The sequence below is a fragment of the Pelobates fuscus genome, chromosome 1, assembly GCF_036172605.1.
Source record: "Pelobates fuscus isolate aPelFus1 chromosome 1, aPelFus1.pri, whole genome shotgun sequence".
Classification (NCBI taxonomy): Eukaryota; Metazoa; Chordata; class Amphibia; order Anura; family Pelobatidae; genus Pelobates; species Pelobates fuscus.
The window spans coordinates 101,128,690-101,156,461 of NC_086317.1; the positions used below are offsets into that span (position 1 = coordinate 101,128,690).

Consider the following 27,772-nt stretch of genomic DNA (forward strand, 5'->3'; position numbering starts at 1 on the left):
CTTAAAAGTTTTGTTGGGATCTTCCCATTTGTAATATACACTTCCAGATCTAAAAACTCGATTTGACTTGTAGAATGATGGAACGTGAATTGTAGGTTATACGGGTTATTATTGAGATAAGACTTAAAACACTCAAGTGATTCCAGGTTTCCTTGCCAAATAAACAAGCAGTCATCTATCTACCTATGCCATAGGAACAGCAAAACATGTTCCCATGAAAGTCCCAGCAAGTTGTAGGAAAAAACAGCCATCTGACCAGAAATAATGATGACTTAAAATATATGCTACGCATTGTACTAAAAAAAAAAAATCGATCTGATCATTCTTTAATTCAGAGTAGGTAGCTAGAGAATATTGAATTGCTTCACACTCCTGGATGTGTTCTATTATTGTGTATAAAGAGGTGACATCTGCTGTAACCAAAAATCATATCATCTTTCCAATCGATGTCTGTCAATAGATTAAGTATCTGGGTTGAGTCTTTGAGGTATGATTTGAGGTGATGAACAAAATTCTGTAGATATTGGTCTACGTACTCTGATAAATTAGATGTCAGGGAGCCTATCTCTGATATGGTAGTCCTACCAGGGTGATTTTGTAGTCTTTTCTGAATCTTCTGTAGATGATACAAGATAGGTATCCTAGGATGTAGTGCATATAGGTATTTATATTCTCTTTCATTTAGGATACCTCTATCCTTACCATGATCTAAATATTATTTCAATTCTGCGGTAAAGAGTACCGTAGGATCCTTTTCCATCATCTGATATGTAGACGTATCTTCAAGTAATCTCATATTTTCCGATTTGTAGTCTTCCGTATTCAAGATGACTAGTCCGCTCCCTTATCAGCTGATTTGATGGTTATGTTATCATCTTTCATTAATCTTTTTAGAGATAGTCTCTCCCTGTATGTTAAGTTGTTGTTCTTCAGTTTTGTGTTTTTAAATCTTCTAAAATCAGCCTCCACAATTCTTTCAAATACTTTGATTGGTTATTTTTTTGCGTATTGTGGATAGAAAGTAGAGTTTGGATATAAGTCAGTGTGTTCATAGCCATTCGTTGCCTTTTGAATGTCCAAAGTCATCATTTAGAATTTTATTTGATAAATGTAATATTATTTCCTAATTTTCTGTTGTATTACATCTTCTTAGTTTTCTCTTTCTTATTCGATTTCCCTTAAGACTCTTTTCCTTCTCGCCATGGGTGTTCCGAAGTCCTCCATTGTAGGTCTCCTGGGGGATAGCCTCCCACTTTTATCTAAAAAATAATTTTCTGTATATATGTTGGTTTAATAGGTGGTCAATCTTTGGTAAGGAGGTCCACAAATCTCTTCTGAAGACACTTGATTGGTATGTTTTATTTTATTTTTTTGACATTCTTTATTTAACGGTTTTTCTTATTTTAGATCAAGTGGGGGGTACAGTAAAGAAAAAGGGTATAGGATGGGGGTTACAAAAGGGTTACAGAACACGCAATAGCTCTGCTTGACAGATACATGTGCGTTTGAAGTTACACAGTAGGTTTTTGTTGGTTACATGAGGTTGTCTGAGGTCGGAGGACCAATGTAGTATTCCGTGTTTGTATCGGCATGTCGTAGTAACTCATATTAGTTGTGCAATTATTCATTTATTATTTGATTGTGGTCCTGGTGCATTTGTCAGCTAAGGTGTATGTGGCAGGTGTGAGTGCTTAGGTGGGTCGGGCGGGCGGGCTGTAAGCTACAGTCATGCGTGGGGTGGGGCCTGTTCCGGCCCAGCCCGCCTCGTGCACTTCCGTTTCGGGTACAGGTGAGCTACCTGGGCCGCTAGGTCTTGTCCATTCACTGCTGCTCGGTCGCTATGTGTGCCGTTCCCTCAGTCCCAGGTACTGCCGTTGGGGTCGTCTAGTCGCGTTTTTAAGTGTGTCTATCATGTCTGGATGTTGCCTACGTGTGGCGTGACTGTTCGGTGGTACCCGTGTACACAGGTCTATCGCGGCGCCTGCTGTGAGTCTGGTCATGAGCTATGGAGTATCGTACAGCGACCTGGGGGCTGGCGGTGTCTCATCCCGTCCGCGTGGGGTTCCGTCTGCCGGTTGTTTCTTTGTCTGTGTATAATCCATCACGCTATGCGTGTTCCAGTCCAGTTCTGGGTATGGTTCAGTCGTGTCTGTCTCGGTTCCGAGGGGGGAAGGGGAGGGGGGGAGGAGAGTTGGGGGTGAAGCGAGGGGGGGAGGGAATAGTTGAGAAAGAGATGGGTGGGGGAGTGTGGGGGTGCGGGGCTGATGAGGGCTAAGGTATGTGCTGAGGTCTCAGGGGGTTGTCCTGTCTGCAGTTATGAACAGAAGCCAGGGGGTCCACGTCAGGTTGCATTTCTCTGTGCGGCCTTGGAGGGAGGCCGTCATTGCTTCCATGTTGCGTATTTCTCCCACCCTATCCACCCATTGTTGGAAGGTGGGGGCGGCGGGCTTTTTCCATAGAGTGGGTATCAGGGACTTTGCCGCTGTCAGCAGGTGTTTTGTCAGGGATTTCTTGTACGTTTTAAGTGACATGGTCGTGTGGTGTAGCAACATGGGGAGTGGTTGGAGCGGGAGCTCCGGGTCCGATATTTCCCGGATGTTGGTGTTAACCATCTCCCAAAAGGGGGTGATGGCTGAGCATGACCACCAAATATGAAGCATAGTGCCTCTCTCTTCTCCACATCGCCAGCAGGTCTCCTCGATGTCCGGGTTCATGCGGTGCAGCACATCCGGGGTCCTGTACCAGGTTGTCAGCAGTTTGTAGCTCATCTCTTGGTACTTTGAGCTAATTGAGCTTTTATGAGTGAGCTGAAATATTTGATCCCATTCTTGGGCGGTCAGGGTTTCCCCGGTCTCCCTCTCCCATCTGGCGATGAATTTCGGCGGTGGTCTGTTGTCTCCTTCCATAAGCATTGCGTATAGCGTAGAGATTCCCCGTTCTAGGTGACGACCGGCCGTGCAGTATTTCTCAAAGGGTGTGAGATCCCGATGGAATTGTTGCTTGGCTGCTGTTGTGGAGTGGTATGATTTGACCTGTAGGTATCGGAACCGATCAAGGATCGTCGGGGTAGTGTCCGGGAGCAGGTCTGTCAGGGCTTTGAGGGTGTCACTGCCGCACCATTGGCGCATGTAGACCCAGTTCGACTGAGTGAAGTTTTTCAGGTCCGCCGGTGTTAGACCTCCCCCAATGTCTGGATTGTAAGTAAGGGGTGTTAGCGGGCTGGTGTGGGTGGTCAGCTGTTGTGGGTATCTCAGGGCGCACCAAGTCTTCAGGGTTGCATCGATCAGGGGGTTACCCGTCTTGAGGGCACTGAACGGGGTTCCCGTCCTCCACAGTTGCGAGGGGATTTTCCCCCCTACCTGGGTCACCTCGGCTCCCACCCAGAGCTTTTCCGTCGTGTGAGCGTGCCAGTCGGTGACCCTCAGCAGGTGGGCAGCTCGGTAGTACCCCAGTATCGAGGGGAGCCCTACCCCCCCACGCTGTTTAGGCTGTTCCAGTTGGTGTTTACTTATCCTTGGTGCCCCTCTTCTCCACACGAATCCCCGTATCGCTGCAGAGATAGAGCGGAAGAATTCCCGTGGCAGGGAGATTGGGATCGTCTGGAAAAGATAGAGTAAGCGAGGTAGGATGTTCATTTTAATCGCGTTTATGCGACCGAACCACGAGATGTAGAGGTCCGTCCAACGGTGCATATCGGCCTGTAGGGAGGCCAGGATGGGAGCAAAGTTTGCCTGATATAGGTGTGCAAGTTCTTTGGTTAGCCAGATACCAAGGTATTTCAGCTTAGTGTCACACCATTTGAATCCGAATTGGGAGCGTAAGTGCATTTCTTCGCCGGTGGGGATTGAGATATTGATTGCCTCCGATTTCTCCGTGTTGAGTCTCAGGTTCGAGACCCTCCCGAACTCACGGAAGAGGCTCAGGAGGTTCGGGATGGAGATCAGGGGTTGCTGCAGAAAGAAAAGCATGTCGTCAGCATATGCTGCGACCCGGTGTTCCACTCCCCCCATCTTATGCCCCGTTATACCCCCATCCGCTCTGACCGCCTCCAGGAATGGTTCCAGGGAGAGGGCGAACAGAAGGGGGGACAGGGGGCATCCCTGCCGTGTGCCATTTCGTATGGGAAACGAGGCAGAGAGGGCACCGTTAACTCGGATTCTGGCTGTTGGGGTCGTATATAATGCAGCTATCCAGGTTCTGATATTGGGTCCGAATCCCATGTGTTGCAGCGTTGCCTCGAGATAGGCCCAGTCCACTCGGTCAAAGGCCTTTTCCGCGTCTGTGGAGAGGAGGACCAGACCTCCTCCCTGGCCCCTGGCCGAGTGAATGATGTTAAGGGCCCGGATAGTGTTGTCTCGGGCTTCCCTGCCTGGCACAAAACCCACCTGGTCTGGGTGGACCAGCTCGGGTAATGCCCGGGCGAGGCGCAGTGCCATGACTTTAGCATAAAGCTTTAGGTCTGCATTTAAAAGGGAGATGGGGCGGTAGCTCGCACAGCAGGCCGGGTTCTTCCCTTCTTTCGGCAAGACTGTCACTACAGCTCTAAGTGAGTCTACCGGGAGCTGCCGACCCTCCAGTATCGAGTTTAGGCCCGTTAGTAAGTGTGGCAGTAGGATATCTTTGAAGGTGCGGAGGTAGCTTGCGGGGAGGCCATCTGGTCCCGGGGCTCTGTTGGGTTTGGTTAGCTTGAGTGCAGCGTGGAGCTCCTCGAGCGACACTGGGTGTTCCATGCCTGCGGCCTTTTCGGGTGTGAGTTTGCGGGTGACATGCGCGGCGAGGTAATCCGTTAGTTCACGTCTGCGTCGTGCCGGATCACACGCATTAGTCGGATCTGCCAGGTTGTAGAGGCCGGTGTAGTAATCCCTAAACGCCTGCAGGATCTCCGCTGGGAGTCGCGTTACTTTCCGTCCTTGGGTATTGATTTTGTGTATGTGGTTTTGCCTCTGTCTTTGTTTTAGGGTCTGGGCAAGTAGTCTACCACATTTGTTTGAGTACTCATAAAAATAGCGGTTGGACCTCTGGAGTACGTTGAGCAGCTTCTGGGAAAGTATGTCCCTGAGTTTTCTCCTTGCGTCTGTCAATCGCAGATATATGTCGTCTCTTTGGTCTCGTTTATGCGTGGTTTCCAGGACCGAAATCTGCTTGGTCAGTTCCAGGACTTGCTTGGCGTTTTCCCGTTTGCGCTGCGTACATAGGCTGATATAGTGTCCCCGAACCACGCATTTATGCGCCTCCCATGTAGTCAGCGGAGAAACCTCGGGTGTGGCGTTGGATTCAAAGTATTGGGTGAGTATTTGCGAAGTCAGTGCAGTGCATTCCGCGTCAGTTAGCACTGTCTCGTTTAATCTCCACTGGCGTTCCTTCGGCTTAAAGAGGGGTGATTTGAGATGGACGGTCACCGGGGCATGGTCGGAGTCAACGTGGATCCCTATATCTGCGGACATGAGCAAGGGGAGGAATTCCTGTGCCACGAAGATGTAGTCTATCCTGCTGTATTGGTTGTGAGGGGCAGAATAGCAGGTGTAGTCCCTGCCGTCGGGATGTGCTGCTCTCCAGCAGTCGACTAGTCCTAGTCTGGCGAGTGTTTGTTTGGCCTTGCGCACACAGTGGTCCGGTATGGCGCTGGAGCCCCGGGAAGTGTCCACCCGTGGGTCCAATGGGAGGTTTACGTCCCCCGCCAATATCAGGAGGCCCTCCCGGAATTTCTCTAGTTGGGATAGCGTCCGGGCCAAAAATGAGTGTTGGCCACGGTTGGGGCAGTAGATATTGGCCAGGGTATATGGGCGGTCTGCTATGGTTCCTTTCACGAAAAGGAACCTCCCTAGCGAGTCAGCCTGAGTGGCAGTGCATTGAAACGGCACCGTCCCCGCAAAGAGAATGGCAACTCCTGAGCGTTTGGAGTCCCGGTGATTCGCAAAGAATCCCTGAGGGAATCGCCTGTCCTTCAGTGTGGGTGCACCCCCGTCTTTAAAGTGCGTCTCTTGTAGGAATGCTACAGACACCCTGAGAGACCATAACGTCTTCAGGAGTTGACTGCGCTTTTCAGGGATGTTGAGGCCTCTGGAGTTATTGGTCCAGAGCTTGAGTGAGGCCGGTTGGAATCCCTGTGACATTGCTGCGGACTGTGTGTGTGGGGAAGGAGGGGGGAATGAGTAGGCAAAGAGGTGGTAGGGGAGTAGTTAGAAACAGTAGAGAAGAGTAGGGAGATGGGGGGGGGCGAGGGCAGGGGTAGGGAGGATGTGTCAGTCGGTCAAAATCAGTCAGCTGGTGTCGGGGTGGGTTGGAAGGGATGGAAACGTCGGGTGGTGTTAGACAACTATGACCCAAGATCGGGTTAGCGCACCAGGGTCTATGCTACCTGTCTGAGGTCAGCGGGCAACCCTGGGCCCGATCTAATATACAGTTCGGGTCTGCTGCGCGGGGTCGCGGTGACCAGGTAGAGTGTAAGGGGTTAATGGTCTTGAGGCTACTGCCTGTGACCGGCTCAACTAAGCAGCTAAGAGCTCCTGAGCCTGGTGGGGGAGCCAAGTGTGTGGTTGGTCCAATTGTGGACTGCGTGTACATAATACAATAAAGCTAGTCATATGAACAATATTCAACTTAAACATTTTTGCGAGTTATAATGTATCAGAAATTGCAATTAAACCGGAGAATAAAACAGAGTAAATCAGCAACTGTAAACAGATCAGCCACATTCTGAGGGCAAGTGGGAGGGTCTCCCCGTAGTCGTGCCTCCCCCCGTGGGTGTCCACCTAACTCCAGTCCCTAGTCCCTAGTCCTCCCTCCCGGGTTCCCGAGCTAGTCTGCTGTGCAGTTGGGGTGCGGTTGAGGTGGGGGGCTGTCAGGGGTGTGGTGTTTCGGGCAATGCCGGCTGTCTGGGGCGGAGGGGGTCCCAATCTCGTGTCTGTAATATCCATGGTGGTCCCTCTAGTTCCTCCCATGCGGCCTTCCCACGTCTCCCCTGTCAGTGCGGAGTGTTCCCTGTCTTGAACCTGCTGGTATCAGCCTCCCCTGTCTAGTGCGGTCCCCAGGCCTAATGTGGGGTAGTCAGATGGATTTGCAGGGGAGTCTGCATGGCATGGGTCCGTGCGTCCGGGGGAGGGGATTTTGCTGTCATGGGCTGCACTGGGGTTCACTGTCGGTCTCTTTCTCTAGTGGTCACTGTCCCCACATCTGTCTGGGGTCTGCCCTCCTTCCATTGCCCTTTTCCCGTCCCTCCCTTCCCCGCTGCTCGTGGTAACAACTCTGGGCCCAAAAAGGGCCTTTCCGGGGTGTACCGGGGTTCGACCAAGCTTGAGAGTCCCTGGGTATAGCCGGGTCAGAGCCAGCATGAGTCCAGATCTCCGGTGACAGCATTGTCTCATGTCCGTGGGCTGTTGGAAATTCCCGGGGAACACATCCCCCCACATCACCGCAGGGCGGTACCAGAGTAAGGATATGCCCGGGGCCCCCCCGCCCAAACAAACCTCTCCCTCCCGCTGGTTGCGTTGTGTTAGCAATGTGAGTCTTGGGTTTAGGGTCTATGTTGACCGAGTCTCGTTGTAGACTAGAGCCCGATACAGATGGGTTTGGGCTGAAGGGAGGCTACCTCGTGTAGCGGCCGTGCTGGGGGTCCCGGGGGGAGTGTGGGCTGGGATTGCAGGTGTGTTTGCAATGTTACTTACATACCCCTGCTGGTGGCTCCGCTGCGGGGTCCAGGGCGTCGGTGCCGGGTCGGGCGGAACGCCGGGGTAGGCTGGCCCTCCGCAAGGTGGGGGCCCCGCAGTCCTCGGGGTGGGCCGATCTGGGTGTGGCGGGGAGTCATTCTTCCGAAGCGTCCGGACCCCCTCTCCTCAGGGGCCGATTCCTACCGATACCGGGGTCAGCGGGATGTTGTGGTGGCCCCATCAGTATCCAGTTAGGGACTGCCACTGCCGGTAGGTCCAGGGCTCGCAGGAACCCGGGAACATCGTTTGGCCATCTTAGCGTGCGCCAGGCGTTGTCTTTACGCGCCTGCAGGCTAAACGGGTGGCCCCACTTGTATGGGATCCTTCTGTCTTGTAGCAAGCGGGTAAGCGGCTTCAAAGCACGGCGCGCTTCCAGCGTCAGGGGTGAGAGGTCTTGAAATAGAGATACCTGCGAGTCCATGAAGGTAATGGTCTGCGGCCTGGCTGCTCGCATAATAGTCTCTTTCAGGTGGAAGGATAGCAGGCAGCATATAATGTCTCTAGGCAGACCGTCATTCCTCGGGGGTCGGAGGGCTCTATGGGCTCTTTCGATGTGGTAAGTGTCTGGAGCGTCGTCCCCCAGTATTTGTGTGAAGAGCCCGGACAGTATGGCCACGAGATCTTCCCCTACCTGTTCAGTCAGACCCCTGACGCGTATGTTGTTCCGGCGTCCGCGGTTATCCAGGTCCTCAACCTGTCTTCTCAAGTCCAGAAGGACCGTGCCCTGTCTGGAGGTGGCGTTATCCGCTGCCTGGGAGTGTTGGGAGGCCTGTAGGCAGTCTGCTTCCAACTCTGTTACTCGCTGCTCCAGGGCAGTGACATCTCTCCGCACCTCTTGAATCTCCTCCCTGATTGCTGTGCGCATTTCTCTCACCATGGCTGCCTTGTCAGCCTTAGTCAGCATGTTGGATGCTATGGCTGTTAGTTTCGCCGAGATTTGTGCCAGGGAGTCTGTTTGCAGAAATCCCGCCGTGGATTCAGCTGTGCTGCTGGCGCCCGGCGATTCCGGCGCCATCTTGTCCGCCGGCCGCATGGATTTGAAGCCGTCAGGGGTGGACAGGTATCCGTCCATAGGTCCGGCTTGTCGTTTCGGGGAGGTAGTCCCTGCGGGTCCAGGAGTCATCTGGCGCCTCGGTTTCCCCATTTTAGGCTGCAGGAGGGCTGTGAGTACTGTGCTTTGTGAGCCGGGTTTGCAGAGCCTCACGAGCGTGCGGCTTACTCCATGTCCGGTCGGCCACGCCCCCTGATTGGTATGTTTTAATGTTGTGGCTGATCATAGAAACATGTGACGGCAGATAAGAACCATTCGGCCCATATAGTCTGCCTAATTTTTAAAATACTTTCATTAGTCCCTGGCCTTATCTTATAGTTAGGATGGCCTTATGCATATCCCACGCATGCTTAAACTCCTTTACTATGTTAAAGGGACACTATGGTCACCAGAACAACTACAGCTTATTGAATTTGTTCTGGTGAGTAGAATCATTACCTTCAGGTTTTTTTTTCTGTAAACACTGTCTTTTCAGAGAAAATGCAGTGTTTAAATTACAGCCTAGTGATAACTTCACTGGCCATTCCTCAGATGTCTGTTAGAGATCCTTCCTGGGTCATGGCTGCCTAAAATGCATCCAAACAATCAGTGTCTCCTCCCTCTGCATCCAGACACTGAACTTTCCTCATAGAGATTCATTGATTCAATTCATCTCTATGAGGAGATGCTGATTGGCCAGGGCTATGTTTGAATCATGCTGGCTCTGCCCCTGATCTGCCTCCTTGTCAGTCTCAGCCAATCCTACGGGGAAGCATTGTGATTGGATCAGGCTACCACTTTTGATGATGTCAGCAGACTGCTTGTTTTTCTGAGTCTAACAGCATGCAGAGTTACAGCTTCAGGCTTGAATACAGTAAGATTTTTGCTATATTTAAGGAGGCATGAGGGGCCCAGGGGGGCTAGATGGTGGTTTTAACACTATAGGATCAGGAATACATGTTTTTGTTCCTGACACTATAGTGATCCTTTAACCTCTACCACTTCAGCTGGAAGGCTATTCCATGCATCCACTACCCTCTCAGTAAAGTAATACTTCCTGATATTATTTTTAAACCTTTGCCCCTCTAATTTAAGACCATGTCCTCTTGTTGTGGTAGTTTTTCTTCTTTTAAATATAGCCTCCTCCTTTACTGTGTTGATTCCCTTTATGTATTTAAATGTTTCTATCATATCTCCCCTGTCTCGTCTTTCCTCCAAGCTATACATGTTAAGATCCTTTAACCTTTCCTTGTAAGTTTTATCCTGCAATCCATGAACCAGTTTAGTAGCCCTTCACTGAACTCTCTCTAAAGTATCAATATCCTTCTGGAGATACGGTCTCCAGTACTGCGTACAATACTCCAAGTGAGGTCTCACCAGTGTTCTGTACACTGGCATGAGCACTTCCCTCTTTCTACTGCTAATACCTCTCCCTATACAACCAAGCATTCTGCTAGCATTTCCTGCTGCTCTATTACATTATCTGCCCACCTTTACGTCATCAGCTATAATCACCCCTAAATCCCTTTCCTTTGATGTTGAGGTTTGGTACTCTGCCCTTGGGTTTTTAGATGCATTATCTTGCACTTATCCACATTAAATGTCAGTTGCCACAACTCTGACCATTTTTCTAATTTACCTAAATCATTTGCCATTTGGCTTATCACTCCTGGAACATCAAACCTGTTACATAGCTTAGTGACAAGCCCATGCTTCGAATATACTCCATTGACTACAACCCTCTGTTGCCTGGCTGTCACTCAGCCACTGCCTTACCCATTCAACTATATTGGAATCCAAACTTAAAGATTGCAGTTTATTGATAAACCTTCTATGTGCAACAGTGTCAAAAGCCTTACTGAAATCTAGGTAAGCAATGTCTACTGCACCACCCTATTTTAGTAACCCAATCAAGAAATGCAATAAGATTAGTTTGGCATGATCTCCCTGAAGTATCTCTGATCTTGAAATCCATGTGTTTTTAGATGTTCAACAATCCTATCCTTTAACATGGTTTCCATCACTTTCCCCACTACTGAAGTAAGGCTTACTGGCCTATAGTTGCCCGACTCCTCCCTACTACCTTTCTTGTGAATGGGCACAACATTCGCTAACTTCCAATCTTCTGGGGCTACTCCTGTTAACAATGATTGGTTAAATAAATCTGTTAATGGTTTTGCTAGTACACCACTAAGTTCTTTTAATAACTTTGGGTGTATTCCATCAGGTCCTATTGACTTATTTGTCTTTACTTTTGACAGTTGAAATAGAACCTCTTCCTCTGTAAACTCACATGTAACAAATTACTAATTTGTCCTTTTACCTAACTGAGGCCCCTTTCCTTCGTTTTCATCTGTAAATACTGCAGAAAAATATTCATTGCGACAGTCAGCTAGACCTTTATCTTCTTCTACATACCTTCCTTTTTTTTTTTTTTTTTTTAATTCTTCTTTTTTGTTGTGCAGAGATTGCCAAATAAGCTTATAAAGACATATCCATAGAATAAAGTAAACATAAGAGGGTGCATGAGTATTACAGGACATGACAAGAGTGGTGCACATTTTATAAAAAGGTAGGCTTAGTTATGTAAGCTACAATAGTATTTTCAGGCTGTATAAACTTTGCTTGAGCAGACAACACAAGTATAGAGTAACAGAAAGATTAACTTTTGTCTGATGAAAAATTCCAACCATTGGGGCTCTGTGTGATAGGAGTGAGAGTCCTGATATTATTCATGAAGGATAATGGAAAAGCAGGCTACTGTAGCATGACACAGAGTAAGGAGCTGTACACTCAGACATCCTGGGTGTCCTTCAGCCTATGCCCTCCAAGGGCAAGTCTAAATCCCAGAGCGTGGTGTTGATCAGCAAGCCCAGTGATGGAATCCCCAGTTGATAAGTACCTTGATTGGTCAGGCATTGGGTTGTAGTCAGCTTTTCTTGTTGTGCTGCAGTCTTTCTGGGAGCTCTGCCGCCGGTCTTGAGTGTGCCCAACTTCAGTAAGCGTTTGCGCGCTGCCCTCCTCCGGTGTCGCCAGTGCGGCCTATACCGCATGTTGCGGGTCACCACAGGGTTCAGAGCCACATGTTGATCGCTGAGGCTTCGGAGTGGACGTGCAGGTGAGTGACATGGTGGAGGTCGCGTGACAGGCCGTAGACACCTATCCTATAGCTTCTGCCAGAATTTTTCAAAGTGGTAGTTCAACCGCAGCAGAATACAGAGGCTCTCTTCCAGATTCATCCAGGAGGATGTGATCGCCGCCATGTTGGATGCGCCGTTCGAGTCAGCAGCGTGAGTCGCGGCATCACCGCTATCCTCCCACAGAGGTAAGAAGCCCCTAGGCTGGGGACCGGGATAACCCCTGCTGGTCCATGGGGGGGTGGGGGGGGGGGGCAGGGCTTTGGCTCCATTAATTAGAGTTTGTCGAGCGGCCGCCTCTTCCCTCCTCAACTCCCACTAGGCCTCACACCCGAAATCACAGCTGACGACTGCTGGAAGCTTGCCCGAGCTGGTCGGACGTTGCTGGACGCTACTATGCTTCAGTCTGGTCCAAAGAAGAAGCCAAGGGTGCCGGCGACTGGGCTAAATCACCAGAAGCATGAGGAGCTCACGAAAAAAGCATCCAGTCGCCATTACCATCAGGCCCCGCCCCCCTTTTGTTTTTAATCTAACTAAACCTTGTTTTACTTTCCTTTTCTCATTTATGATTCTAAAAAATATTTTGTCCCCTTTTTTTACTGACTGTGCTATTTTCTCTTCTGTGTGTGATTTGGAAGCTCTTATAACTTGCTTAGCCTCTTTCTGCCTAATCTTATAGAGCATTATGTCTTCCTCACTCTGTGTTTTTTTATAATTACTAAATGCTAACTTTTAGTTTTTTACTATTTTGGCCATATCTGCGGAGTACCACAGTGGTTTCTTGAATTTTTTGCTTTTACTGACACGCCTAATGCAATTTTCTGTTGCTTTCAGCAGTGTAACTTCCCCCTCCTTTGTCATTTTAGCTATTTCCTCAACTAGTAGATTATCTAACTCTTCTATTTGTCCTGGGGCCTATAAAATCACACCTACACAAGTTACTGTGTATATACAAATAGAAAAGATATGTATATCTGTGAAATAGGCGCTTTATATAATATAGAAACAGATGTAGTCAGATAGCAGCTACCACCAAAATAGGATCCCTTTATCCTAATATAAAATAACAACCAACAGAACAAACACCAATCCCTCACTCAGTGGTGAAATGGTGCTCAGAGGTGGAGCGCTTAAATCATACACTTACCCCTCGGGGTTGAGGAGAGGTGTGCAATAATGATAGAGTCCTAAATGGTATACAAAAAGTGCAAATATAGGGTAATATTGTATAGCAAATATACTTTATAAGTCTCTAATAGGAGCGCACTCACATGGTTCAGAGCCTATGGGTGATCGGCTCTGATCTTGAAGGCAGACGTGTACTTTGAGGTGACACACACCTATCTTGCGTGGATAATAACCTCAGAAACGAAAAGAATAAGAAAAACAGGGAAGCAGAATCGACCCTGGTGTAGGGACCTTCAATAAATTCGGCAAATGCAATAAAAATACAGATAATTGCTCACCTTCTGATGAGCCTATGACTTGGCTCTCAGTATACACGTAGATATATCGATTTCAGGGTGATATTAGCCCTTCTTGTCAGCAGTAAACAGAATTCCTCCGAACCAGCTTGTAGTAAAATTAAAACATTTATTTCAATAAAATATACATACATACAAATGATGCTGGTGTAGGGAAATCCACCAAAACGCGTTTCGCTGATTCAATTCAGCTTTCTCAATTGGTAATTTGCTTCCTGCTGTGTGTAGTTTAAATATGCCCCGCATTCCCACTATTGGTGGGTCAAGCCGATTACTGGTCCAATCACACGCCGCTGTTACCCCGCCTGTCAGGTGGTGTCGACGGTGCGTAATCTGTCCCCCTTGTGATGTCATCGCGCACCATGCGTCGTGTGGATGACAGCACTTCTGGGACCTCAATCCTGTGTTCTTCCGAATCCGGAACTAGAAAAACTTCCGGCGCTCACGAGTGACGTCTCCTCATCGGCTGATCTTCAATATTGTAGCGGAGAGTCCTATGCCCTCTTGTGAATAGTGGCCATCTTAGTTTCTGGCAAAGTCAGTTTTCCCCATATTGTGGACTTATACACAATAGCTCATATACGAGTATACAGACAAAGTAAAAATAAAAAAATAAAAATAAAAAAATGGGAGCGCCGGAAGTTTTTCTAGTTCCGGATTCGGAAGAACACAGGATTGAGGTCCCAGAAGTGCTGTCATCCACACGACGCATGGTGCGCGATGACATTGCGTTTTGGTGGATTTCCCTACACCAGCATCATTTGTATGTATGTATATTTTATTGAAATAAATGTTTTAATTTTACTACAAGCTGGTTCGGAGGAATTCTGTTTACTGCTGACAAGAAGGGCTAATATCACCCTGAAATCGATATATCTACGTGTATACTGAGAGCCAAGTCATAGGCTCATCAGAAGGTGAGCAATTATCTGTATTTTTATTGCATTTGCCGAATTTATTGAAGGTCCCTACACCAGGGTCGATTCTGCTTCCCTGTTTTTCTTATTCTTTTCGTTTCTGAGGTTATTATCCACGCAAGATAGGTGTGTGTCACCTCAAAGTACACGTCTGCCTTCAAGATCAGAGCCGATCACCCATAGGCTCTGAACCATGTGAGTGCGCTCCTATTAGAGACTTATAAAGTATATTTGCTATACAATATTACCCTATATTTGCACTTTTTGTATACCATTTAGGACTCTATCATTATTGCACACCTCTCCTCAACCCCGAGGGGTAAGTGTATGATTTAAGCGCTCCACCTCTGAGCACAAGTTACTGTGTGATTACCAAATTCTAACGTAACCAAAACGGACTCTCTGTTCGCCTCACTAACTTTTATCAGGCTAGATTTTATGCTATCCTTCACATACAGGGCCACCCCTCCCCCTTTCTTGCCTTCCCTGTCTTTTCTATATAAAGAGTACCCTGGTATTGCTATGCCCCAATCATTTTTCTCATTATACCATGTCTCACTAACAGTGACTAAATCTACATTATCAGTTACCATTATTGCCACAGGTTCATGGATCTTATTGCCTCAACTGCGAGCATATGTAGACATGACTGAGCTTGTAATTTTTTAACACACTTGCTACAGGCAACTTCTGTCCTTGTCTTGGGGGGCAAATGGATTGATGTTTTATCACCCTCTTAGTTTACTACATCCTAGCAAAACCTCTGAACATTTGTTCCCTTTTGAGAAAGATGCAAACCATCTTTTTTGTACAATTTATTTCCATTCCAAACAGAGCTACCATGAGAAATAAAGCCAAATCCTTGCTCCCGACACCATATACCAAGCCACAGTGTATAGAGAGATAGATAGATAGATAGAGAGATATATAATATAAATATAAATATATAAAATAAACGGAGCACTCCTTAGGACATTTTTTAACAGTGTATTTAACGAATAATCAAAGATTTGACCCTCCTGGGTCTTTATCAAGATCTTGATAAAGACCCAGGAGGGTCGAAACGTTGATTATTCGTTAACACTGTTGAAAAATTTCCTAAGGAGTGCTCCGTTTATTTTTTATTTATTTCGGCGCTGGAAGCACCCAGGTATTATTAAAGTTATTTTCATTCATTGATGGTGAGTGCCAGAGGTTGGAGTGTATAATATATAATATAAATAGTCAATGTAAATACCGCCTTGGTGCTGCCCTCATTCCAAATATAATAAAATAATATAAAGGGTGGGTGACGGTAGTCACCGTCACTGGGGATGGAAGACAGACACTATATGTAGGTATATATGTAGGTCCCCAGATTCCTTTTGTGTTTTGGTCATCCTGTGCCCATTATTGGTGCAGGGTATGTTGCTTGTATGTGCCTCTCCCCCTCTTTTTTCCTGTCCTATTGTTTCTCGAGCAGGGCGTTGTCCCAGAAACACTGCTAGACCAGTTTAAGCTAGCAGCCCTTTCCCTCCTCAATCTCCCATCTGGCCTTGCTATTGTCTGACCCCACCTCTCATTGTACTATAGTGCTCTATGTACCCTATTGTATGTAAATTAGGCTGTTGGGGTTTAAATGTGTGTATAAATTGTGAGTGCTTGCCTTCATTAAACAGAACTACTCCCAGCATTAAGTCTCGGCTAGTGTGTGGGGGGACTGCTATACTGGCTATACAGCTATACTCTCTGTAGGAGAGCTTTGACCACTGGGAGCTGGATCTAGGAACCTGGTCCAGGGTGGTAAGAGACGGCGAGATCCCAGCCAAGCTGCAGCAGCTAGGAGTTAAACGTGCTTATGGTGTCCCGGCGATGGCTAGGAAGCGTGTTTGGCGGGGGTACCCAGTCGGGGTACCAGACAGTGCCCCACAGGGTGGACTCACAGAAATTCTGTAAATCTAATTATTATTTTATTATTAATACCCTTTATATTATTTTGTCTTCTGTATATTACTATTTAGATACTGCATCAAATTAACCTGACTATTTCTCTGGATATCTAGCTAGCTTTAACTGTATTTTTGTCCACTGCAATCCAAATCAGATATCATAATGTTGGGTGTAGTATTCTGAGGTGATAGGACACAACAGAAAATTTAAGAGGGAATAAGAACAATAAATAAATAAGCTCTAAAACGGGAAAGAAAGGATTTCACCCAATCCTATAGATAGTGGGGGGAAAAAAGAGAGAACACCCTAAAGTGCGAGTATCCAGGAGCTAAAAATAATACTAGGCAGCCTATGTGTATGAATACTCAGTAGAGTGGATGTAACCTAAAATACAAAAATTCGTACTGTAGAGAAAGACACAATTCTGCTGGATTGCAATAAAATCAATAAATATCACAATAAAACCCACAATAAGGATAAAAAGATGATTGCTTCAATTTAGAAATTAAACAGTAGATGCCAATTGATAGTCCTGGATGATTGCAATTTGTTAGCAGTCCACGATATGTATCTAAACAGTATAGAAATATTGTAGCATAAGTAGCCTTAACCCAGCTTGTAGCAACAATGCAGGGTAAAATAGCACCTATGACTTTGGTATACTTTTAATATAAAGATGTAACAGAATCCAAAATGTAAACAGTTAGCAATTTAGTATAGGGAAACTAAATGCTCAAAATCTTGAAATAAATAATAGTAGTGGTATATCCTTGGAAAGAGTCACTAAGAACTGAGTGAATTGATAAAAAGTTGAAATTTATTGGTAAGTATAAAAATATAAAATATATAGAAACTTCAAATATCAAAAATATCAGTCAAATATTGAGGTAGGTGAATAGTCTATTATGTCTCAGATAGAAAAAAGCAAAAAACCTGTAATCTAGACCCAGATGGATATGGATTAAGTTAGAGTTCCTTCTCCTTTCTCTCCTCGTAGCCGTTGAGGACGGCGTGTGAGTTTCTGTGGACTCCACCTCCAACCTCACTTTGAGGGGTGGAGTGTCAACTCACGAGGATGATGAGACAGATGCTTGGTCCGGAATGTTTAATCGGCAGGGATAGTTTGCTGAGACTTTACTTTTTCTCCTCCCAATGGTTAGCAATAATATTTGTGTGTGAAAAATGCAAAAAAACTAAATTTGAATGCCAATTTTGGCCAGTGTTTGTGACTAAGTGGCTACTAAAAAAGACTGGACATACCCCATTTGCAATACCTTGGGTTGTCTACTATTGCAAATGGTATGCCATCATGGGGGTAATTTTCATTCCTGGGCTACCATACAGTCTCAAAGGCAACGTAACCAATCTTGCGAATTTCAATGTGAAAAAACTGAAACGCAAGCCTTATATTTGACTTTGTAACTTTTGAAAACACCATAAAACCTTTACATGAGGGGTACTGTAATACTCTGGAGACTTCACTGAACACAAATATTAGTGTTTCAAAACAGTAAAACATATCACAACAATTATATCGTCAGTGTAAGTGCCATTTGTGTGTGAAAAATTCGAAAAATTTCACTTTCACTGCCGATATCATCGTTGTAATACATTTTACGGTTTTGAAACACTAATATTTGTGTTCAGCGAAGTTTCCCAAGTAACACAGTACCCCCATGTACAGGTTTTATGGTGTCTTGGAAAGTTACAGGGTTAAAGGACCACTATAGTGCCAGGAAAACATTCTTGTTTCCCTGGCACTTTAGTGCCCTGAGGGTGCCCCCACCCTCAGGGCCCCCCTCCCGCCGGGCTCTGGGGGGAGGAAACGGTTAAAAACTTACCTCTTTCTCCAGCGCCAGGCGGGGGACTCTCCTCCTCCTCGGCTGAATGCGCATCAGGAGCTGTGCGTGCATTCAGCCAGTCCATAGAAAAGCATTCTCAATGCTTTCCTATGGACGCTGGCGTCTTCTCACTGTGAAAATCACAGTGAGAAGCGCGGAAGCCCTCTAACGGCTGTCAAAGAGACAGCCACTAGAGGCTGGATTAACCCTATTATAAACATAGCAGTTTCTCTGAAACTGCTATGTTTATAGAAAAAAGGGTTAAACCTAGCTGGAGCTGGCACCCAGACCACTTCATTAAGCTGAAGTGGTCTGGGTGCTTATAGTGGTCCTTTAAATTTAGTGCAAAGCAAAAAAATGGAGGTTAGCGCTCTGTGAACTGATAACAAGAATAAAGTGCACAGTGATCTCAAAAGTGCAGTAATAAGATATAATACATACACTTAAAATATACTTTTTCCAGAGGGAATTTTCTGAAAAATAAAAAGGCTCACATAGGGCAATATAGCTTGTATAAATGTCCACACTGTGACTAAAATATTAAAAGAAAAGTTGCATCCTACTCACATTTTCATGAGCCTGTATACAAACACTGGCTCAGGTAAATACACATAAGTAGGATGTATAGGTGTACTCCTTCAGCTTCTGTGCTCTCCCCCACAGGTCATGTAATCAGAAATAATGGGCAGGGGTTAAAGATAAAATCCAAATATTTATTCCCAAATCAATAAAAATTCTTACATATAAAAACACAGCAAGCTGCATACAAGGAATCTTCCAAGGTCAAACACTCAAACACAACGCGTTTCGGCTGGATGCCTTCATCAGGTGCATAAAGATGTGATCCTCCTTTCTCCTCTTTTATTCCATTGTTTGGCACCAAAAATTCATATTAGCCCCGCCCCTTTTTCGTAGCGTCAAGTCACTTCCGGTCTGACGTGATGTGCATTTCCAGTTCCGGCTAGGGATTAGTAGAAACATATACGCCATCTTGGTACACCCAGCTTAATGAAGTGGTCTGGGTGCCAGGTCCAGCTAGGGTTAACCCATTTTTTTTATAAACATAGCAGTTTCAGAGAAACTGCTATGTTTATAAATGGGTTAATCCAGCCCTCAAATCCTCTAGTGGCTGTCTCACTGACAGCCGCTAGAGGCGCTTGCGTGATTCTCACTGTGAAAATCACAGTGAGAGCACGCAAGCGTCCATAGGAAATAGGATTGATAATGCTTTCCTATGAGACCGGCTGAATGCGCGCGCAGCCAGCCGAATGGGAGGAGAGGAGGAGGATCGGAGGAGGATCGGAGGAGGAGAGCTCCCCGCCCGGCGCTGGAGAAAGGTAAGTTTTAACCCCTTTCCTCTCCCCAGAGCCCGGCGGTAGGGGGTCTCTGAGGGTGGGGGCACCCTCAGGGCACTATAGGGCCAGGAAAACGAGTATGTTTTCCTGGCACTATAGTGGTCCTTTAACAGATCAGAAGCATAATGATAAATATGTGAACCAATTCTCCAATCCCAATGTAATATGTGACAAGAAACATAGAAAAAAAACCAATTGGTTCTTATGATAGCTCTGTTGACCTGCTCTGCTTGCATTTGTGTTACATACCAGACAATAGCTTTCTTAGAGTAGCATTGGACCATCAAAAGGTTAATGGCGTTAGCCTTCTTTGGGCTTGACAAATATAACAGAAAAGTCAAACAAATAGCATAGAGATCTGGAAGGTAGATTACCAAGGCATGAAGAGGCTTCCCTCTCTTCATGCAGATGGCAAACCACAATCATAAATCTTTGAATGTCAGGAAGCATAGATTACGTAATCTCTCTAAAAAACTAATAGAAATTAAAAATAAAAAGGTAATGTTCATACTGTTTAAAGTAGCATAAATTGTAAGAAAATCCTGAGATATTCATTCATCATTATCTTCTTGATAGGCTCCATCTGCTATTACCAAACGGAAAATTGTGTGATACAAATGCTGGTGTTCAAAACCAAGAATTTGTTGTACAACTATAGAACATGTATCAATACTTTCATCTTCATGATTGGCCTTAATTTTCTTGTAGACCTCTATGAACTTATCAAAACCAATCTCTTGCTCTAACTTGAGCCGCAGCTCCTCAAGATGGCCAAAGACACTGTCGCCATTATCGCATTCAGTGGCAAAGTCCTCACTGCTGTCATCAGAATGCCACTCTTTGTTAATATCACTTTCACTGCCCGGAAGATTCTCATGTTCCTCCTCGTCTTCTTCTTCTTCTCCCTTCTGCTCTTCACCATTGATGGTAAATTTGGTTGTTTCCAGCTTGTTCTCTTCCAATGGCTTCATAGTCATAACAGTCTCTTCATCATGACAGTATATTTCAATTGTTTCCCCCCTCAATAGTTGCTCCATTGATGCCTGCAGCTCGTGCAAGTCTCTGTCTGTCTCTCCAAACATAGTATCCTCTGAGTCAGAGTGATCTGCTTTCTGGGTGGGATCATCCTCTATGTCCCCTATTTTTAAAGGGTCCCCTCCTTGTACATCAGCCACATCAGGAACATCAATAAAGGTTTTGAACAGCTTTGCTAGGTCTGGCAAGAAGCATGTCCTTGATATCTTTGGATTGTTTGCATCAACCAGACCAGTGGAGAGCCCTGTTACTAACGATGCTTTGCCTTTAGTTTTGGTGGGAGATGCAGATTGTGAACGAGCTGGTAGTGAGTCATCCGAAGAGGACTGAGCAGAGAAGTTTGATGTCATTGTATAACGTGGAAGTGGAACTTTTTTAAATAAAGCTGTTGAGTCTCCTACATTTTCTGCAACTTCATCATGCTCAGAATCTAATTTAGCTTCTTCTTTAGACAACTCAATGTCACAGATAGCTGCCGCCACGTCCTCACTTTGTTCATTCCAAACATGTGTGACATGAACAGGGCGCTGCTTGCCATCGGTAATCTTACTAGGTTTCACATCCTCAGTTTCCATGTCTTCGGGATCCTCGTGAGACAGATCTGCAGCCTTGGAAACAGACATGATCACTGTTGGCTTGATTTCTTGTTGTGGAGAGCCTCGTGGCTGCTCTGTTTTTTGTTCATCAGATACACCCACATTATCCCTGTCCACGGGAGAGACGTCAATTACTTTATGGTCTCGAAGATGCTGATTTTGTTCTGCTACATCTTCTTTTTCAGGATGTGGTTTATTTGTTAGTTGTAACCTTTCAGTCTGCATCTGCAGTTTAGCTTCACCAGGGATTCTTAAGAAAGCTTCGCCAGGACTATTGGACCACACAGGCCGCCGCGGCTCTCCACTGTCTAACTTGATGTCACCACCCTCTACCATAAGAATCTGAGATGCAATCACTGTATCATCTGTGAGTGTGAGCTGTGAAAGAGGAATTACAGGAGGAACATGTGCCTGCCACTTCATAGAGATGGCAGGTGTATTGGATTCGGCTGGATGTTGTAAACGGACCAGTAAACCATGAGGTGAAGCACTTGCATGTCTGGGAGAACCAGGTTGTGCTGCATTAAAAGGCAAATTGGGATTCCTGAACCAACGGGCTGCAAGATGTTGTTCTTCCCATGCTCTTATTCTTCTTTCATTAGCTTCCCTCCGTTTTCGTTCAAGTTCCTCTTTCAAAACTGCTGCTCTTGCATTTACTTGGGCTTTCAATATTTTATCTCTTTCAATTACTTCTCTCCTCCTTTGTTGAAACATTTCCACCTGCCTGGCTTTTTCTGCAGCAGCATGTCTATGCTTGTTTGCAATTGCTTGTTTTGAAACCTCCTCAAACCTCTTCATTTCTTTCTTCATGGCATCACCAAAAGGGAAGGCTACGTGAGGTGAAGGGCCATTGGGAGCCTCTGGCTTCACTGCAGCTCTGCTAGCTTGGTCAGAGTACTCACTACTGGCTTTCAGCTTGACCGCTCTTTCTTCTACTGCTTTAATGTGTTCTATCTGCATCTTCATTTCGCAACTTCCTCCTGTGCCAATAACGTTTCTACATCCCTGCTGTCTTCCTTGGTTTATCCGATCCATCCACTCCTTTTCCACTCTTCTCATTTGTTCAGCCTTCAGCAAACTCATCTGTCTTTTTTCCTTCTCGAGTTGTCTCAAGTCAAGTCTCTTTTTCTTACCTGCATCCTCAACCATTTTCCTCCTTTCTTCTACAGGATTCACTTTCTGCATTGGTACATGTGGAGCTAGTCTGTGTCAGATCTGTAGCTTCCGGTTATGTCCGATTCAGTGACCCATCAGATTGTGTACCGCATTTCATCACAGATTGCTCCTGCTTTCCCCTCCCTTCTCCCTTCCTGCTCGAGTCCTAAACCTGCCTCCACACTATCTCCAGTCCGGCACCCCCTCCTCTCTTGTTGGCTTAGCCCCGCCCCCACCGGGATAATCCTGCCCCTATATCATAACTCCCCTACCACGTCCTCCCAAATGAAACCCCACCTCCATCTGCACAGTCTGCCATTCCACCCAGCTCTCCACCTCCCCCTGCACAATCTGTAATTACAGCACAATCTACTGAGCACAGTGCTGTACATTAATACACAATATTAATACAGTGACTGAGCACAGTGCTGTACATTAATACACAATATTAATACAGTGAGCACAGTGCTGTACATTAATACACAATATTAATAAAGTGAGCACAGTGCTGTACATTAATACACAATATTAATACAGTGAGCACAGTGCTGTACATCAATCATCATAAATACAGTGAGCACAGTTCTGTAGAGTGTAGATTAATACAATATTAATACAGTGAGCACAGTGCTGTACATCAAACATCATAAATACAGTGAGCACAGTGCTGTAGATTAATACAATATTAATACAGTGAGCACAGTGCTGTACATCAAACATCATAAATACAGTGAGCACAGTGCTGTAGATTAATACAATAGTAATACAGTGAGCACATGCTGTACATCAATCATAATACAGTGAGCACAGTGCTGTACATTAATACAGTGAGCACAGTGCTGTACATCAAACATCATAAATACAGTGAGCACAGTGATGTAGATTAATACAATATTAATACAGTGAGCACAGTGCTGTACATCAAACATCATAAATACAGTGAGCACAGTGCTGTTGATTAATACAATATTAATACAGTGAGCACAGTGCTGTACATCCAACATCAGTAATACAGTGAGCACAGTGCTGTACATCAAACATCATAAATACAGTGAGCACAGTGCTGTACATTAATACAGTGAGCACACTGCTGTACATAAAACATCATAAATACAGTGAACACATTGCTGTAGATTAATACAGTGAGCACAGTGCTGTACATCAAACATCATAAATACAGTGAGCACATTGCTGTAGATTAATACACAATATTAATACAGTGTGCACAGTGCTGTACATAAAAACTGCACAAATACAGTGTGCACTTTGCTGTATATAAAAACAGCACCCATCCTGTGTGCACTATAATGTACTGTACATCAATGCATCAACCATCATTTTTTATTGTACTGTGCCTATACATTGCATAAAGCCACCATCAGTGTGTCATGTTATATACATACAGTGGGTGGAATGTTGCGGTTACATACAGTGGGTGGAATGTTGCGGTGAGTCATGTTAACCAGGTGTATACTGTGTATAAATCTACTGTATAAACTACTCCATCTTCACTTTTTTCAGGCTTCTCGCCCTCTCCCACCCCACTGGAAACCCTATATGGTAGGCAGTTTTCTGCTATCAAATATGTTTTCTCTGGCCTTATGACATATGAGATAAACAGGGGGCCCGTAGGGGTACGTAGAGGTGATGTGGAGGCGACGTAGTGTTGGACACAAGCAACGCAGAGTGACGGTCTGTCAGAAAAATAAGGGTACGTAATCGTTAAGGAATTAGTTTTAGTGCGGCGAGAAATGTTGAAACGTTCACCTTGGGGCGTGAAATCAATAGCATGAAAGTCAAATGCCTGAATATCAGACACTCTCCTAAAAGAAACCAAGCAGAGAAGAAGAGTTAATTTGGCCGACAGTTGTCGTAAAGAGAGTGCTTCATTGGGTGGTCAAGTCTCTAGGAAGGACAAAACAAGAGCAACATCCCAAAAATAAGAATATTTTGGGACAGGAGGTCGAGCAAGACGAATGCCACGCAACAGTCTACAGATGGAGGGGTGTTTACCTATTGCTGTATTATCAATGGGGCCATGAGCTGCCGAAATTGCTGAACGAAACACATTAATGGATCTGTAGGATTTACCTTGATCAAAAAGAGAGGACAGAACGTTTATAACGGTAATCAAAGAAGCGGGATCAATACCCCTTTCCAAGCACCAGCGATGCCAAACTCGCCAGGCTGAGAGGTAAGAGCGTCTAGTCCCGGGGGCCCATGAGTCCCATAAGAGTTCTCTAGCAGTCTCCGAAAGTCCTGCGGCATTCCAGGATCCCCTGAAACAGTCCAAGCCACTAGCTGGAGGTGACCCTGCAACGCAAGAGGGTGGAAATTGCCTGCGGGATCTTTGAGAAGATCGTGCGTGGCAGGTAGCAGTAGTGGATAATTCACCGACATCTCCAAGAGATTGGGGAACCATGGTTGGGTACGCCACAAAGGGGTCAGCAGTGTTATTGTGGTCCCCTGAGTCCTGAGATGATGGAGAGTGTGAAGGATCATGGAGAACGGAGGGAAGGCATAAGCTCCGGTCATTGGCCAAGATTGAAGCAAGGCGTATACTGCCAGAGAGGTCGGATCCGGCAACCAACTGTAAAAAGCGTCCGTCTGTCGATTCAGATGAGACGCAAATAGGTCGAGATTGAATGGACCCCGAAGAAGATGGAGACGGTAAAAAACGTGTGGGTCCAATTGCCAGTCGCTGGAGTCTCTCCAGTGTCGAGAGAACCAATCTGCGACTAAGTTGTCGGAACCAGGTAGATACTCCGCTCGAAGGGAGATGTTCCTGTCCAGACAAACTTGGTATAATTCTTTTGTGAGGTCTGAGAGCATTTTGGAACGGGATCCCCCTAAATGATTCACGTATTGAACAGCTGAGATGTTGTCCATTCTCAGTACTAGGGAACAATTAGGAGTAGGAGTCCTTTGCGAACCTGCGAATCGCAAAGGAACCGGCAATCAACTCGAGGCAATTGATGTGCAATGCCCGTTCTGATGGGGACCAAGGACCTCCGGTAGAGAGATTTGCGCATGATGCACCCCAGCCCAGAAGACTGGCATCTGATTCTAGGATGTAATCTGGCTGTGATCCGAAGATCGCTCTCCCGTTCCATGCATCCATATGGTGTAGCCACCAGTTCAATTCGAGTCGGACTTCATCTGTCAAGGAGATCTGTTGATCGTAAGATGCAGAGTGACGTAAAGAGCGAGTCTTCAGACGTTGCATTGCTCGGTAATGTAAAGGAGCTGGGAATATCGCCTGAATCGAGGCGGAGAGTAGTCCGATTATGCGAGCTAGGTCGCGAAGACGGCTAGTCGAAGAGGCTAGAATTTTTCTGATGTCTTTTTTGATGTTCTTGATCTTTACTGAAGGGAGTTGTAGGATAGCCAAAAGGAATCTATTTGGAATCCCAGGAATTGAACCACCTGAGATGGGGTGAGGACGGATTTTTGGACAAGTCCCAGTATAATAAGCAGGCACCACCCTCAGACCTCTTTCCTGATGATGCGACACACCATAACAGAAAATCCACAAACAGGAAAACCAGCAGACATAATCCATCAGCAAAATAAATGTAAAAGTCCAAAACCGAGAACACAGGACCACTTAATCGACAACAGGAAACTAATCCAGGAACATCCACAGAACAGCTCCAACAAGATACTGCTCCTCCAAGGCAGACGAAAGAGACATCAAACAGGTCCGGATCATGCTGTGAAAACATAAAGAAAAAGGGTTAAATCGGTACTACAGACCAACATCAAGGCCAAAATAACTATAGGCAGTAATCTACATACTAAAATGAACAACAGTCCAACAGTCTAAATAGACACAGTCAAAACTTAGCCTCATAAATACAATGCCCCAGCGAATCCAGACACCTATATTGAACAGCATGTGTGCGAAAACAGAATACTCGCCTCCGTGTCTTTAATAAAATCATGACTTTACGTCATGTAATAGGAAAATCATTGACCACGGTGAGTTTACATACACCTCTGTCATTTTTCCCCAGTTTGGTCAACAATTACCTCAGACATATGGGTACTCGACACAGTATGAGGTTTTCATATAGAACTTGCGAGCATGCCTTGCGAGATTCCAACTCCTCGGCCAATCTGTTTCTCACTCAGAGACCGCAGATTGATAGAAGAGGAATTGTCGGAGATTTGCGCATGATGCACCTGTAGCGGTACTTACCCTCTCCAGGGGCCGGCCGGGGTCCTCTCTTCTCGCCGCGCGCGGTCCTGCTCCTGCACGAGCCGCGCGCGGCTCAGCCAACGATAAGATCAGTCAGGCGGGCAGTGACCGCGAGAAGCGGTCACGTGTCCCGCCCGACACTAAGAGCGCGCCGCGCGTCTCGGGCGCGCTCTTAAAGGGACAGTGGGAGACTAAATTAGAATCAGTCTCCCATTGGCCCCTGTCATGCCACGTTCCCCATACACTCACGTTTTGGGGGCGTGGATATGACAAGGGCCAATCAAAGTGAACATTAGGGTATTTATACTCACCTGTTTCCTTTGCTCCTTGCCCTATCGTGGTTTCTGTCCAGTTCCCTTTAGTGCTTGTATCGTTCAGTTGGTTTTTTGGTGCTTGACCTTGGCTTTGTTCCTGACTCCACTCTCTCCTTATCCTTGCTTGCTTATCCGCTGTTTTGTCCTCTGTGTACCAGTCCTCGGCTTGTTCTACGTTACGCTGTCTCTCAGTTCCCTTTACCTCGGCTTGTTCTAGACTCTGTCTTTCTTACTCGTCCTAGTCCGGCCATTCTAAGGTCCGGTAAGACGAACCCTGGTTTCTTGTCTCTTGGCTATATGAACTATTCCTGCGTGTTGGGGTATATTACCGTGACATTACGATAGGGCCATGGACCCCGCAGGTTTAGGACAACAGATGGCCACTCATGAGGCTAGATTCGCAGAACAGGATCACCGTATGGATCAAATGGCTCAAGCCATCCAGACACTGTTATCCAGATCAGCTCCGGTACCTGTACCTGCGCCTCCTGTAAACCCTATACCAGACACAGCTAATATGCCTAATGCTTCAGCACATCTAACCCCGCCACCTAGGTATGGAGGGGACGCTAAGACATGTAGGGGATTCCTTAATCAGGTGGAATTCCACTTTGAAATGTACCCACGTTCATTTCCCACTGATAGATCTAAGGTGGGTTTTCTTATGCACCAGCTTACGGATAAGGCACTAGAATGGGCAAATCCGATTTGGGAGGCTAATGGGCCTATGGTACACGACTTCAATAGCTTCCTCACAGCGTTTCGTAGAACATTTGACACGACTAAAAGGTCAAAAAATGCCGCCAGGGCATTAATGAGAATAAAGCAAGGATCTAAATCTGTAGCCGATTATGCTATTCAGTTCCGTACCCTTGCCTCACAGGTAGATTGGACTAATAATGGGCTTACTACTGCGTTTATGGAAGGTCTGTCTGAAACTATGTTGGATGAGGTAGCAGCTAAGGACCTCCCTGTACCCCTGGAGGACCTGATTGACTATCTTATCGATATAGATAACAGGATCCGTGACAGGTTATTTACCAGGTCCAGAAATAGACGTTTTGTTCCCGTT

The 27,772-nt window shown here is 46.0% G+C and overlaps 1 protein-coding gene across 1 annotated transcript; it reads right to left on the bottom strand.

Moving 5' to 3' along the window:
* Positions 1–19,398: 19,398 nt before the first annotated feature.
* Positions 19,399–22,243, bottom strand: LOC134588276 (serine/threonine-protein kinase Nek1-like). The gene is made up of 2 exons (XM_063444260.1): positions 20,759–22,243; positions 19,399–20,593 (listed from the first exon to the last, which is right to left on the bottom strand). Exons 1-2 carry the CDS (start codon positions 22,213–22,215, stop codon positions 19,951–19,953), a joined length of 2,100 nt encoding a protein of 699 aa, XP_063300330.1. The 5' UTR covers positions 22,216–22,243; the 3' UTR covers positions 19,399–19,950.
* Positions 22,244–27,772: the final 5,529 nt, after the last annotated feature.

Excerpts from the sequence above, each read along its gene's own strand:
- LOC134588276 (XM_063444260.1), bottom strand. The coding sequence starts at position 22,215 with ATGCAGAAAGTGAATCCTGTAGAAGAAAGGAGGAAAATGGTTGAGGAT. Across the intron at positions 20,594-20,758 it reads TCAAACTTCTCTGCTCAGTC|CTTTATTGATGTTCCTGATG; the intron begins CTCTTCGGATGA and ends GCTGTTCAAAAC.